The sequence below is a fragment of the Scyliorhinus torazame genome, chromosome 13 (genome assembly GCF_047496885.1).
Source record: "Scyliorhinus torazame isolate Kashiwa2021f chromosome 13, sScyTor2.1, whole genome shotgun sequence".
NCBI lineage: Eukaryota > Metazoa > Chordata > Chondrichthyes > Carcharhiniformes > Scyliorhinidae > Scyliorhinus > Scyliorhinus torazame.
The window spans coordinates 137,594,617-137,609,219 of record NC_092719.1 but is presented as its reverse complement, the minus strand read 5'-3'; the positions used below and the strand labels follow the sequence as shown (position 1 = coordinate 137,609,219).

At 47.1% G+C, this 14,603-nt stretch overlaps 1 protein-coding gene across 13 annotated transcripts in view; it reads right to left on the bottom strand.

The window, feature by feature from the left end:
• The window catches only part of chl1b (cell adhesion molecule L1-like b), a 1,336,546-nt gene that overhangs the window by 415,025 nt on the left and 906,918 nt on the right, over positions 1-14,603 (bottom strand). For all 13 annotated transcript variants that reach the window (XM_072472185.1, XM_072472186.1, XM_072472184.1 and 10 more), the window contains 2 exons: positions 13,426-13,617; positions 3,263-3,333 (listed from right to left, as the gene is read on the bottom strand). In XM_072472185.1, the coding sequence (XP_072328286.1) occupies positions 3,263-3,333; positions 13,426-13,617 (263 nt within the window). The remainder of the gene's footprint in view (positions 1-3,262; positions 3,334-13,425; positions 13,618-14,603) is intronic.

Here is a 14,603-nt window from a genome sequence, read left to right as displayed (position 1 = left end):
AAAAATGAAATGAAAATGACTTATTGTCACAAGTAGGCTTCAATGAAGTTACTGTGAAAAGCCCCTAGTCGCCACATTCCGGCGCCTTTTCGGGGAGGCTGTTACGGGAATTGAACTGTGTTGCTGGCCTGCCTTGGTCTGCTTTAAAAGCCAGCGATTTAGCCCAGTGAGCTAAACCAGCCCCCAAAAGAGATGGCGAGGGATGAAAGGGATGGAGAGAATAAGGAGGTTTTAATGATTCTAACTCAAAGTGACAAACCAAATCCAGATGACTGTGAATTTGACATACCTCAAATTAAATTGGAAAATGAGGATGTTCTTAAAAATTGGGATGAATTGTTAAGTTACCTTCCAGAGGAAAAACAAACAGACCTGAAAGAGTCATTGATATCACTGGGGCAAGTTTGTAGAGATAAATTGGGAAGTACTAAAATGACTATACATAATGTTGCTGTGGGAAATGCTGTTCCTATCAAACAACATCTATATCGACTTAATCCTTTAAAATTGGCACAGTTTAACAAAGAGATTGAGAGTATGCTTAAAAATGGCATAATTGAAGTGGATTGCAGTCAATGGAGCTCACCCATAGTGATGGTACCTAAACCAGATGGTACCCAACGGTTGTGTGTGGACTATAGAAAGTTGAATGCTGTTACAAGAACGGACTCTTATCCTATCCCACGTTTGGAGGATTGCATTGAGAAAGTGGGACAATCCGCTTTTATTTCCAAATTGTATGTACTTAAAGGTTACTGGCAGGTACCTTTGTCCAAAAGGGTGAAGGAGATTTCAGGTTTTGCGACTCCAGATGGTATATACCAATTCAAAGTTATTCCATTTGGCATGAAAATCGCCCCAGCCACATTTCAATGGTTAACTAATACAGTTATTTCAGGGTTACCCAATTGTGCGGTATATATCGATGATCTGGTAGTTTTCAGCCAGACATGGAAAGAACATTTAAAATATCTTATGGAGTTATTCGATCAACTTCAGGAGACGGGTTTGGTAATAAACCTAGCCAAAAGTGAATTTGGAAAAGCCTAAGTCACTTTCCTTGGCCATACAATCGGACAGGGTCGATTGGTCCCACGGGATGTGAAAACAAAGTTATTGGGGAGTTTCCGATACCCTCGACACGATGGGAAATAATGCAATTTCTTGGTATGAATGGATTTTACCGGAAATTTGTCCCAAATTTTAGCAGTGTGGTCGCTCCACTGACGGACTTGCTCAAGAATCATAACAAATTCCAGGGGACAGCGGAGTGTCAACAGGCATTTGATGGCCTGAAGGCTGTGTTAGCCACTGCTCCTGTATTAGTCATCCCAAATTATACCAAACCATTCAAAGTGGCTGTTGATGTGAATGATGTGGGCGTAGGTGCGGTGCTTACAAGACGACGACGAAGGGCTAGAGCGGTCTGTTGGTCATTTTAAAAGCAATTGAATTTTCACCAGAAAAAGTATTTGACGATTGAGAAGGAGACTTTCAGTTTGGTGCTGGCTTTGCAACATTTTCACGTTTATGTGACCAGCAATCCACCTGACACCATTATATATACTGATCATAATCCGTTGACGTTTTTGGAGCGATTCCAGAATAACAATGCAAGGCTGTTTCGCTGGAGTTTATTGTTACAGCCATTTCATTTAAAAATAGTACATGTGGCAGGACGGGAAAAGATGATAGCCGATGCTTTGTCACGAATGTGATGAATGGAAGGATTTTGGTTGGAGGAAGAAGAACGCAAAAAGAAAAATGGACTATATTAATATACCTGTTTGCGTGTGTTGTTTTTTTTTGAACCGGTAAAGTGTTTTTACTGTGTGCATTTCTTAATTGATGGTGCAAAGGTGAAAAATGAAACCATCTTGAAGTTGATGGTTTATTTTTTTTTTCTTGGGAGGAGGTCATGTGAGAGTACCTTTAAGAAATGGATGTTTAAGCAATGTACCTTTAGGAAATGGAGCTGATCATATTACTGAAGTGATGTCAGAGGGTTCGGTGGAGCTGAGCTCATTTCTGCTTTTTTGAGTTTCAGTTTGAGAAGGCAGCTGGGAGTGTCTGTGTGTTTTGCTGTGAGCTGCATGAAGAAACACACAGCTGGTCTGTTGATTTCTGCAATCCAAAGGCTATAAATATATTGAATGTAACCTAATGTCTGTTTTTGAAGGTTTGAAGTCTTTTGGATGTTTAAAGGAACAGTTTGAAGGATTATTTAGTGTTGTAGTCTTTTGGGGTTATCTTTGAAGTAATGGGTGTTAAGATATTCAATGTTTGTTTTTAAAAGGTTAACTTGAGTTCATAGAATAAACATTGTTTTGTTTTAAAAACCATTTGTCCATTTCTGCTGCATCACACCTGGAGATGTTTACAGAACCCCAAAGTGTTTCATGGAGTTCAACCGACCCATAACAGTTATTTGTTCTTTGTTCCTGACCATTCCTTTTTCCTCTCCTATAATCTTAAAAACATGAACTCATCACAATCTCCATTTACTAACTTACCTCAAATGTCTTTACTGTTTTCATATCCAGTGGTTTTCTATAATATGAGCATTTGCATTGCTGCTTGGTTTCTCAATGCATTAAAAAAATTCCTAGACATGAAATCCCCCATGTTGAAGAATAGAAACCCTCACTCTAAAGTACAGAGTGAAGAAGTATTCTTCCACCAACTGTCCTGCTGAACTGTGCTAAAAATGTTACAGTTCTGTTTTTAACTTGTTAATGGGATGTAGGTGTCGCTGGCTAGACCAGTGTTTATTGTCCATCGCTAATTGTCCTCAAGAATATGTTGGTGAGCTGCCTTCTTGAACCACTGCGGTCCATGTGGTGTGGGCACACCCATGGTATTGTTAGGAAGGGAGTTCCAGGATTTTGACCCAGCAACAGTAAAGAATATATAAATTATTTGAGGCATTGCCAAAATACTGATGTGAATTCAAGTTCAAAATTCAAGAACACTTATTTGAAGCGAACAACTTGCTTTAAGGGGCACCCCTAATAGATATACAAATATAATAGATCACATTTTGCTACAACGAGGCAACTAATAGCATCTGCCTTCGCACCCCAATGACCCGGCGGGGGGTTGGTGAATCCCACCCATTGTCACAACGGGCTGAAGGGTCTTCTTTGCTGTGAACATTCTATGATTCTACAATAGCCAATTTTGTATATGAAGGTCATGGTGGCGATTTTCCAAAATCATTAGTAAATTCTACTTAGACATGAAAAGAAGCCATGTTTCTTACCTCCCATGAAATTTTCATATTGTCAATATTTGTTCCTTCTCCTTTTACATTTTTTGGATTCTTCTCTGGAACTAAACAGAACAAAAGCAAATAATTGAATAACGAAAATCTTATTATATTAAAAAAAAACATTTCTATTTTTCACAGGCTTTTGTTTGAACCTTGCACAAAGCTCCCATAAATTAAAAACTTGAAGTCAGTTTTCTCTGCCCATAATTGTTGCTACTTTTATTTAAAAAGAATGCAAGTTCACAGTTGTGTTTGCCTGCACCATGTGGCAATAAATATAAGTTAGTGAAAATGATGTTCACGGCATGTACATTCTAAAGCAGTGGATGGCATAATTCACTGATGGTCTGGACCTATATGGAACGATGTTACAAAGTACGCAATTATTAATACGCAAATCAAACAGCATATTCAGGGAATTAAGAGATATGCCTTGACTTGCTGGTCGACTTTCGTCACTCTGCCGGTTGCTTCACACAAATGGCATCTGGGCCTGAGCTTCATCAGTTTTTGTCCAGAACTTTGCTGGATTTAAATATCAATTGTCGATTAAGTACACCACTGAAATTTAAAGCTAGTGATTTTGAGCATTGGTACCCTTTTTCGATGACATGGTAATTGTCAATTTAAAGGTAATCTAACTCTCTGGCACATTAAAGGAACAATTTAAACTGCTCAATATCATTACTGTATACAGTAAATTTTTCCAACGCAATTGTAAGCATTTCAAATTAAAATTTTAAAATATTTTCAGACTTTTCCTTTCAGACTCGATCTTCAGCTCTTTGTCAATTATTTATTTTCCTCATCCTTCTGTACCTGATTTGACTCTAATTCACTTGGGCGCGATCTAACGGAAGGTTTCTAAGTGTGGTAGCAAGCAGGAACTGCTCCCGACGGCCGACCTGGCGAGGCCATCACCATTATGTAACAATAACTAGGGCTCTTAACGATACCTCACTGGCTTCACGCCAGAAAAGACTGTCCGCCAGCTGATTCGCCTGGACCGCACTCGGTAGCTCCCCACTAACAAGGGGGAGCAGCTCTTAAACTGATCCGTCCAAGCAAACTCTAGCAGCATGCAGCCATGCCACTGCGCAGACCAGCTGACCTGGCAAGACTGTTGGGCACCATGGAGTCCGGATGGGACTCCCTGTTTTCCCGAGGGGGTCAGAGGGTCAACCACAGGGCAGTCAGTGCCTCCTGGGAGGCATTGGCTGTAGCCATCAGCACAGGGATTGTCACCAGTAGGACCACCACCCATCGACCTCCACCGAAGGTCAAGTGAATTGGCGTCAGCCGCCTGTCACGCCTGGCACCCTCCCGACACATCCCTCCCCCCCGCCACCCACTGCCCTGCAGTTGGCACCGCACCACCCAACCCCAGCACAATACCGCACCTGTGCCCCAGCACACCCTGGCATCCTACTCACCCCACCCATGTCCAGCGGTGATGCCCACACCTGTCTCCTGCCAGAGCCCCCTGCAGAATCTGCATCTGATGGTACCGGCCCATCTGGAGCAAGCCCCCCGCTGCCATCCAAGAGAACACCTCAGAGGAGAGGTCCGAGGATGCCACTATTGAGACGTTACAGCTGTTATCTGCACATTCCACCAGTACGGAGACACACATCCCGGTGGCGAAAGTAGTGGACAGGCTTCTGGGGCACAATCTAGTGAGCACCACACAGTTGCTGATGCACATCAGGTGGAGGCAGGAACACCCAGGGTGGACAGCAGTTGGAGATCTGCTGGATCCCAGGACCCAGCTGGGTTCCAGCCAGATACTGAGTCTCTGGAACAGGTTATCCCAGAGCTGCTGCAGACGCTAGGGTGCAGCCGTGATATTCAGAGGGGAATGTCAGCGACACTCCAGTGGGTCCATAACCGATTGGAGGAGTCCCAAAGGCTACAGGTGCAGGAGATTGTGCCGGCAATGCGTAGCACCGGGGCCAGCACTGCTCGGGTAGCAACCGCAGTGGAGATCTGGAGCACAACGTCAGCACCATGAATGGTGGTGTCTAAGACGTTGCCAATCAGTGATGGCTATGACTGAGGGTCTGAACTGCATTTCCCTGTCACTGGGGGACGTGTTCCTGAGCAGGTGAACCTTGTCGAGGTGCTGCGGAGCATATCCCAGTCTCAGGTGGGAATTGCCAGGGTGCTCTAGAGCATGGCATGTCCCTGACGCAGGTGGACATTGACATTGCACTTCGGAGCATGGCCCGTTCACGGTGGGCCATCGCTGAGGGCATCAATATCATGGTGCAGGCAATGGGAGCTGCCAGGGCTGGCAGAGCAAGATGACACAGGGGCCTAAGGAGCTTAATTCAGCTGCTCTTCCATCTTAAGGTAACCCGCAGGGCCCGACGGGTACCAATCGGGAGGAGGGAGCACTGGAGGACAACCCGGTGCCGCCCTACAGAGAGCCAACGGTGGTCATCAGCTCTCCCGAGTTCTCTCCCCTCCCCCCGCCCCACTTCCTGACAATGGCACATTTTGGGTTCAGCTGGTGGAACAGGGTGGTGTGGTAAGCCATGAGCAGCAGCAAGATGGCCAGAGCCCTCCAGCCCCAGGCCCTCCAGAGGACACCGCCAAGGACGTCGGAGGCCAAAGCGATAAGCAGCAGGCTGCCTCTACCTCTGATGTGCAGCCGAAGAAACATCTAGATGTAGTGGCAGATCACGGAACGCCAAGAAGATTGAGTATCACTGAGCTGGCACTTGGTGGGAGCAGGGGGCGGCATCACCAGTCGAGAGGGGCAGTTAGGGTCACGATTGTACACCATTAAAACATGTTTCACATGAGACATGTGAAGCCTGTAACATATCCTGCACTGCAGATCGCCCTGCAACACTGGCCCTCATTTGCCCTTCCTCTGCCCCGACCCCCAGGCACGGTTGTCCTAGGTCTGCGCACCCCCCCAACCCCACACCAATGCACACCATGTGCAGGTCATGGGTATGAGCAGACAGACAGGAGTCAGACTATGGCATAGACTGAGGATCACTGGAGCTCACCTCATAACGGGTTATCATCACTCCTCTGCCCTTGTATATTGACCCACTGATTGTCCCAACACAGACAAATCACCCTGGAATAGTGTAACACAGACCCTGGGATTGGTGGAACAGGGTGATTGGGGGAGGGGTGGAATGGGGGGGTGGGGGGTGGAGAGGCGGTACAGTTTGGAGTGGGAACGGTAGGTGGGATGGGGAGAGGAAATAGGATCACGGACGATGCAACGTCCTTTGAGAAGTGGGCGAGGGTGAGCGCCTCCCTCACCCTCCACGCATGCCGGATCCTCGCCGCCGTCGCCTGTCCTCCACCCTCTGGCAGCTCCCGCTGGTCCTCCCTGGGCTCGTCTTCCAGCCCCTCCTGGTCCAGCTCCTCCTCCTTCCGCGCCGGCCCCTGTAGGGCCCCGCCATGTCCGGCGCATGCGCTAAATAGGCTGGCCAGAACCACACCGGCGGTTCCGCGCATGCACGAGATCACATCAGCCCTTCGGCGCATGCGCAAACTCGCGCAGTCCCTTCGCTGCCGGCTGGAGCGGCGCCGTCACCTCCGACATCCACCTAGCCCCAGAAAGTGCGGAGAATTCCACACTTTCGGGGGCTGTTGACGCCGGAGTGGTTGCCGCCTGTTCTCCCGCCAGCGTGGGGACTTAGTCCCCGAGAAGGGAGATGTGAAATGGACCACTGAGCTTTCCTTCTCTCGTGAACACGTGGAGAAAGGTGGAGAAAGGTGTGCAGGAGCAGTAGGGTTTCATGGACTAAGCGGCCATAGTTTGGGCTGCTTACCCTCTCGAACTTCCTCTAGGTCATGGGATGATTCTGCTCTGGATGGGCTTCCTCCAATAGAATCATGCCATTGCAGACAATTCCGGAGTCGAGTTCAGATCTTGGGCGCCGTCGCTACCCAAGGGCAGGATTCTCCGACCCCCCGCCGCGCGGAGAATCCCTGGGGGGGGCGGCGCGAATCCCACCCCGCCGCCCCGCCGTCAGCTGCCGTATTCTCCAGCGCCGTTTTTCGGGCGGGAGTCACGCCACGCCGGTCGGGGACAATTGACAGCGCCCTCCCGGCAATTCTCCAAGCCCCGATTGGCCGAGCGACCGTCCGTTTTTAGCCAGTCCCGCCAGTGTGGGTCACGCACGGTCCCACACGGCGGGACCTGGCAGGTAAGTCGGCGGGGACAGTCCTCGGGGGGGGGGGGGGGGGGCCGCGGAGGCATCTGACCCCGGGGAGGGCCCCCACAGTGAGCTGGCCCGCGTTCAAGGCCCACCGATCTGCGGGCGGGCCTGTTCCGTGGGGGCCCTTCTTCCTTCCGCACCGGCCCCTATAGGGCTCCGCCATGGCCGGCGCGGAGAAGAAACCCCCCTGCGCATGCGGCAAATACGCTGGCCGGTCTGCGCATGTGCGGAACCATGCCAGCGGTTCCGTGCATGCGCGAGATCACGCCAGCCCTTCGGCGCATGTCACATACTCGCGCAGTCCCTTTGGCACTGGCTGGAGCGGCGCCAATCCCTCCGGTGTCCACCTAGCCCCTGAAAGTGCAGGGTATTCCACACTTTCGGGGGCTGTTAACGCCGGAGTGGTTGCCGCCGTTCTCCCGCCGGCGTGGGGACTTAATCCCCCAGAAGGGAGAATCCCGCTGCAAATCTTTTGATGAGCTGGTCACTTTGGTTTCAGAACACTATGACCCCAAGTTTTCAGTGATTATGCAACGGTATCATTTTAATCCGGTGGTGTGCTCACCTGGTGAATCAGTCATGGACTTCTTGACCGGCCTGTGGCATCTTGCGGAACACTGAAAATTTGGAATGTCCCTCTCCAAAATGTTTAGGGTCTGGCTCATGCGTGGTATTAATATCAGATGTGACCATGCAGATGAAGCTGTTGGTGAAAACCACGCTAGATTTGAAATGGGCCATTGAGCTTTCCTTCTCTCGTGAACACGTGGAGAAAGGTGGAGAGAGGAAGCTGCAGGGTTTCATGGACTAGGCGGCCATAGCTTGGGCTGCTTACCCTCTCGAACTTCCTCTAGGTCATGGGATGGTTCTGGTCTGCATGGGCTTCCTCCAACAGGATCAGCCCCCCAGCCAATTCCGGAGTTGAGTTCAGATCTTGGGCGCCGCCGCTACCCGGTGGAATACTTCACTCGAGGATGAAGGAGAGAGCCGCCTGCATTGTCAACTGTGTGGTCGAATGGCTCGTGAAGGTCAGGATTGCTTAGTTTGCCGCAAGGAATGCCATCCGTGACAACCACTGAGGTTGCCGCGAACTAGGTCCTTGCATGTGGATGCCCCGAATGAGGACGACTGTTTAATGCAATTAAAATGTGTCTTGGCAATGAGAGTTGTACCAATCCAGATCACCTTGCAGGTCAATGGCCATCCGGTGCTAATGAAAATGGAGACTGGGGCCACCGTTTTGAATGCCGACCTCCACATATTTCAGTGGCTTCGCACAGGGATCATGCCACTGGCATTGCATGACACCCAAGCGAGGTTGGCAACCCACACGGGGGAGCCTTTGAAGATAATGGGGCCATCTGTGACTCTGGTAACGTATGGGCAACAGTCGTTCACCTTCGTTCAGTTGTGTTGCAGGGATCAGGTCCAAACTTGTTTGGTCAAGACGGGTTAGGAGTCCTCCGTTTCAACCGGCAACAAGTCTTTCCGATGGGCACCGGGAATCTCTATGATGTGCTGGGTAAATATCCTGACGTGTTCCAGGAGAGTCTGGGCAGGATAAAAGGGGCCATGGCCCATATCTACCAGGATCCTGCTGCTCAGCCCTGATACTTAAGAGCGAGGCCTGTCCCTTACCCATTACTTCGTAAAGTCGATTTGGAACTATGGCGCCTGCAGGATCGGGGCATTATACACCGTGTTCAGTTTGTGGAATGGGCCGGGCAAGTGGTGCTGATGATGAAACCCAATAAAACCGTCTGGTTCTGCGGTGATTTCAAGCTCACCATGAACAGGGCTTTGCATCTGAACCGGTACCCAAGGTCAAGGATTTATATGCCAAGCTGGACCTGAGTCATGCTTACTTGTAGGCAGAGCTTGACCAAGAGTCCAGAAAGTTTGCAACCATGCATCGGGGATTGTTTGAGTACATTCGGCATTTCGTCAACCCTGGTGATTTTTCAGTGGGTGGTGGAGAATATCGTGCAGGGCCTATTGAAGGTGGTCATCTATTTGGGCGACGTGCTTATTACAGTGTCTTCAGAGAAGAAACATATGGCAAACAAAAAAAGCATTTTTCCCATGTGGGCGCCAGGTTGAAGCCCCTACAAGGGAAAATAGTATCGCCAATAGCATCAGCTATGCTGTAGCATTGGATTGGATGCTCCTGCTCGCTGCGTATGAATATTCCTTCCAGCACCGTCCGGGTGCGAAGATTGCCTATGCGGCCATCCTCAGCCATCTGCTGTTGCCCGTGAGTGCCCTGCCCCCACCAGTGATGGATGAGGTGATTGCGACATGCACCTTTCTCGACATCTTGCCGATGGCAGCTGCTCGAGACAGCGGGACCTGGAATTGGCTTAGCTACGCCTCATGCTGTTTAGCCGTTGGAAAAAGGAGGCTCTTCCAGTGACTCTTCGGTCTTTCGAACTCAGTTTGGAGAATGGTGTTATATTATTGGGAGCTCATGTGGTCACCCCCTCACAGGGTCAGGAAGCCCTGTTACAGGACCTGCACGTTGGCCATCCAGGGCAGTCAAAATGAAAATGTAAGTCTGCAGTTATGGTTGGTGACCTGGTATCGATGGGGAATCATTGAGCAAAGATGCCCGGCGTGCCAGGAAAATCAGGAACTCACGCCGACAGCCTCGCTTCACCTTTAGGAATTGACGGGAGGCTCATGGATTCACCTCCATATGGATTTTGTGGGAGCATTCAAAGAACAAAGAGAACAAAGAACAATACAGCACAGGAACAGGTCCTTCAGCCCTCCAAGCCTGTATTGGTCATGATACCAACCTTTGCCAAAACCCTAAAGAACAAAGAACAATACAGCATCGGAACAGGCCATTCATGGGTTTCGTGCTCCTTGTGATCGAAGTCCGCACCAGCGTACTTTTAGTGCCCATGGAATCCTGGGGGTCCTAGTAATGGTCCCAGGGACATCGTTCGCTAGCGAGGAATTGCCGTGTTTATGTGGTGGAACCGCTTCGGCATATTTGAACCGCCCAGTATCATCCCTCCTCCAATGAACAAACAGAAAGGGTGGTTCAGACCTTCGAAAGGGGCTTGATAAAGCGATCGGCGGTGTCCATGGATGTTTCCTTTTTAGTTATTGCACAATGCCGGATGTGACGATTGGAACTACCCCTGCGGAACTATTGCTGGGCCGGAGGCTCAGGACTCAACTGAGTCTGACCTTTCTGAGTCTCGGCAACAAAGTGGGGAGGCAACAGGAAATACAGAAGAGGCACCACAGCCTGAACGCGCCGGACTGGGCGTTTCACACCGGTGATGTCGTCTATGCTCACAATTTTGGTGATGAAACATTGTGGCTCCTGGGTGTGATACGGGCGGCATGGTAGCACAGTGGTTAGCACTGTTTCTTCATGGTGCCAGGGACCTGGGTTCAATTCCTGTTTGGGTCAATGTCTGTGCAGATTCTGCATGTTCTCCCTGTGTCTGCATGGGTTTCCTTTCGAATGCTCTGGTTTCTTCCCACAGATCCCGAAAGACGTGTTTGTTAGGTGAATTGGACATTCTGAATTCTCCCTCACTGTACCCGAACAGGTGCCATACGGGCCTGGTTACGTAAAAATGCCGGGCTCAGGGAAGGATCCAGAGAGAATACTTGGACCACTTGATGAAGCGTGAACCTGCCCTTCAGGACTGCCGACTAGGAACCATCGGTCAGAGGACCCAGTCATCAGGGTTGCTTTGCCCAATCCAACAAGAGGAGCATGATTCTGGATCCAAGATGAACGCAGGGGAATCCATGCCAGCAGACGATGGCATTTCTAGAACTGAGGTCCCACAGTAACTCTTTGGCGGTCAGCCAGGAAATGGCAATTGGCTAATTGATAGACTCCACCAGATCCACAGCCGCCGCAGGAGGAAACTCAGCCACAGACAAATTGTCGCACAATGCCTCCACAGTTGGAGGCTGAAGGGAGACTTTGGGGGAATAGTGTCATATACCCCACAAGTAGCACGGAGAAGCCATCATCGATTCCCCCTGCAGGACTCATGGAATACAAGCTTCCCAGGGAACCTCCTGGGGCTCATTATGAGCTAACATAAATGCAGGCCCAAAACAGAGCCTGGTGTGGTTAATCCTCCCAGCTAGGATTGTACTGAGGGCAATATGCTGCGCCCTACTGACCTTTATAAGCAGTACAAAAAAAATCTATGTCCGTTTCCCGCTAGCCTCCTCTGAGTCATTAAAACAGTTATGAAAGAAAAGCTATCTAATGTGCACCAACCCTAAATCTAGATGCAGTTTAATAAAAAGCAATTTAGAAACAATGCAATTTTGATTTTAAAAATATCCCATGGGAATGAATAGAGAGAAACACCGCAAGATACCCAAATCCAAATGAAAGTTACAAATGTACCTCAGTAGCAGCTTGTGAACAAACAAGTGATGGAAACAGTACAAAACAACATTATTTTCCATGGCATTCCTATGTGGTCAATCTTTTACTCATCAAGGTAAGGAAATGGAATTCTTTCCATTCGGGACACGCAATGAGGGCAATCAGGTATTTTTAGGTCAAGGATAACAATATGAGCAGTGAAGTAATGGGCAAATTGGCCAATTAAATGCTCAATTATTGTAAAAGTAACATCCATCAACCAATTGACAATTGATCTTGTTAATTTTCCTCCTCAATTATCCCTTTCTCCATCTCCTGAAGATTTTGAATATTCACGGATAATATTTTACAGGAATAGGTACCTTTGTGGTCCCTTGCCCAATTAGAAATTTTCACGTGTGGATTTTTACAGTGGCTCTCTGAAGCCAATGGATGTAAACGTAACATTTTTTTGGGAAGCAATATCCAAAAGGGGTAACGCAACGCTATTATGCTTTACATGATTTCAACCACTGTATAAATGAAGATATTTCTCCTTGGAAATAGGAACCATAGAGTTGAAGTTGACCTAACTCTCTTGTTACCATCCATTCTCAAATAATGAGATGCCCTGTACTTGCAGTAACTTTAAAATAATCAATTCAATAGACATATTCCGGCAACTAATGAACTATGCTATATTTATAGTTTGTGTAAATTAACTACCTATTTTGTATTTAAAACCGACTCCCAAATAATGCATATTCCATGCTTACAGTTAGATGATTAATTATTCTATATATTAAGTATTAATTATCTGTACAAGTGTGCAAGGTGTAGGGTAGGTGATGGAGAGAGAGAGAAGGAAGAGAGAGAAAGAGAATTAAAGATACAAACAGATAAACCGTGCGGAGATAAACATTAAAGTCAGAATTAGAGTGAGACACCAACAACAAATGATGAAGGATAGAGGCTGACTTTAATAGATAAGCTTGTGGAATGTAAATAAATCAAAGAAAACAGATCAGTTTACCATGCTAAACAAAGTAGGAAAATGGAACCCTCCATTTTTTAGGTACTTGGTATATATGTTTTTTGTAAATTTAGAGTACCCAATTCTTTTTTTCTAATTAAGGGGCAATTTAGCACAGCCAATTCATCTACCCTGCACATCTTTGGGTTGTGGAGGTGAGACCCACGCAGACACGGGGTGAATGTGCAAACTCCACACAGACAGTGACCCAGGGCCGAGATCGAACCCAGGTTCTTGGCGCTGTGAAGCAGCAGTGCAAAACATTGCGCCACCGTGCTGCCCCTTGGTACTTGGCATATATTTTGAACAGTACTAAAGTGGAAATCTTCCAGAAGGTGTGGCTTTGAGAATTCAAGCATTCCTGAACTAAGTGGGTACTTAGGTGGTTGTTTTGACTGCCGCAGACATGATGAGCCAAATGTTTTTTTTCCTGTGCTGTAGACCTCTATGAGTCCTCTATAGAGTTCTTTCTATAACTCTAATTATTATTGTTGACATTCTTATTATCAATTATCTGATTTTTAAAAAGGTCCTATATTGATAGGAAAGGAACACATTGTAATTTTTATTTACATACCTGCTGATGTTGTTTTGTGCTTTTTCGAAGGCACACTAGGATGACCTGTGCCTACTTCATTCAGAGCTGACACACGAAACTGGTAAGTCACATACGGGGAGAGCTGCAATACAACTGAAGTTGTATTCCCATCAACTCTTGTCTTTTTATGCCACCCTTCAGGTACAAATGTCATCTCCTCCACGATAAAGTCTATATAAAATTGAAGATGTTTCTGATGTTATTACATTTTAAAAATAAGCTGAAAAAAATCAGTAATTGTTTGTTGTCAGTAGGTGCAAGTGAATAATACATTGTTTGAATTTTATTTTTGATGATGGTTATGAATATTATACAGCAATTAATTTACTGAACAACAGATGTTGAAAGTTAATCTTTCCTGGGTATGTACTAGACTGAAATGTCTCACAGGTTTTGGGATTTGAGACTTCATATTCAAAACAGCTGCTGTTTATTTGTCCTGAATAAATAGAAGTTTCATTTTCAAAAATATACACAGCTTCAGCATTTTCATCAAATACGAAGAATAGATCTAAACATCACAGACATAAAACAAACATACTTTTCTTTGTAGTGTAGTTAGAAAATATTTGTTCCATCAAAAAATAGATTAAAGTGGCTCCTGTTACAGGATTATTGGTGCATTATTTGGTATAATTTACCTTTCTGGCTGGAAATATGTTTGTACATTCTGATGGAAACGGATATTTTCTAGGTGAGCATGGAACATTTTCTTACTTTTATTTGCAAGCCTAGTTTAGAACAGGTGAGATGTTGGGCAAACCTCTGGCCAACAATCTAACTCAGAATAAGATCTTTAGACAATAAATAGATAACACTTTTCATGATCATTTGACAAAGCGATTTACAGCCAATGAAGTACTTTTGAAATGTAAAAACCTTTGTGATGTAGGAAATGCAGCAACCGATTGTGTGCACTGCAAACTCCTGCAAACAGAAATGTCCATAGACCAGCTGTGGGATTCTCTGTCGGCAGGATCCTCCGCTTCGCCGACAGTGGACCCGCACCCGTGAGTTTCCCTACGGCATGGGGTGGCCACAATGGGAAACCCCATTAGCCAGCTGCGGGAAAGGAGAATCCCCTTGTCGGCGAGGATGCACCACACCAGAAAATGAGGTTGACGGGACGGAGAATCCCAACCCAGCAATCTGTTCTT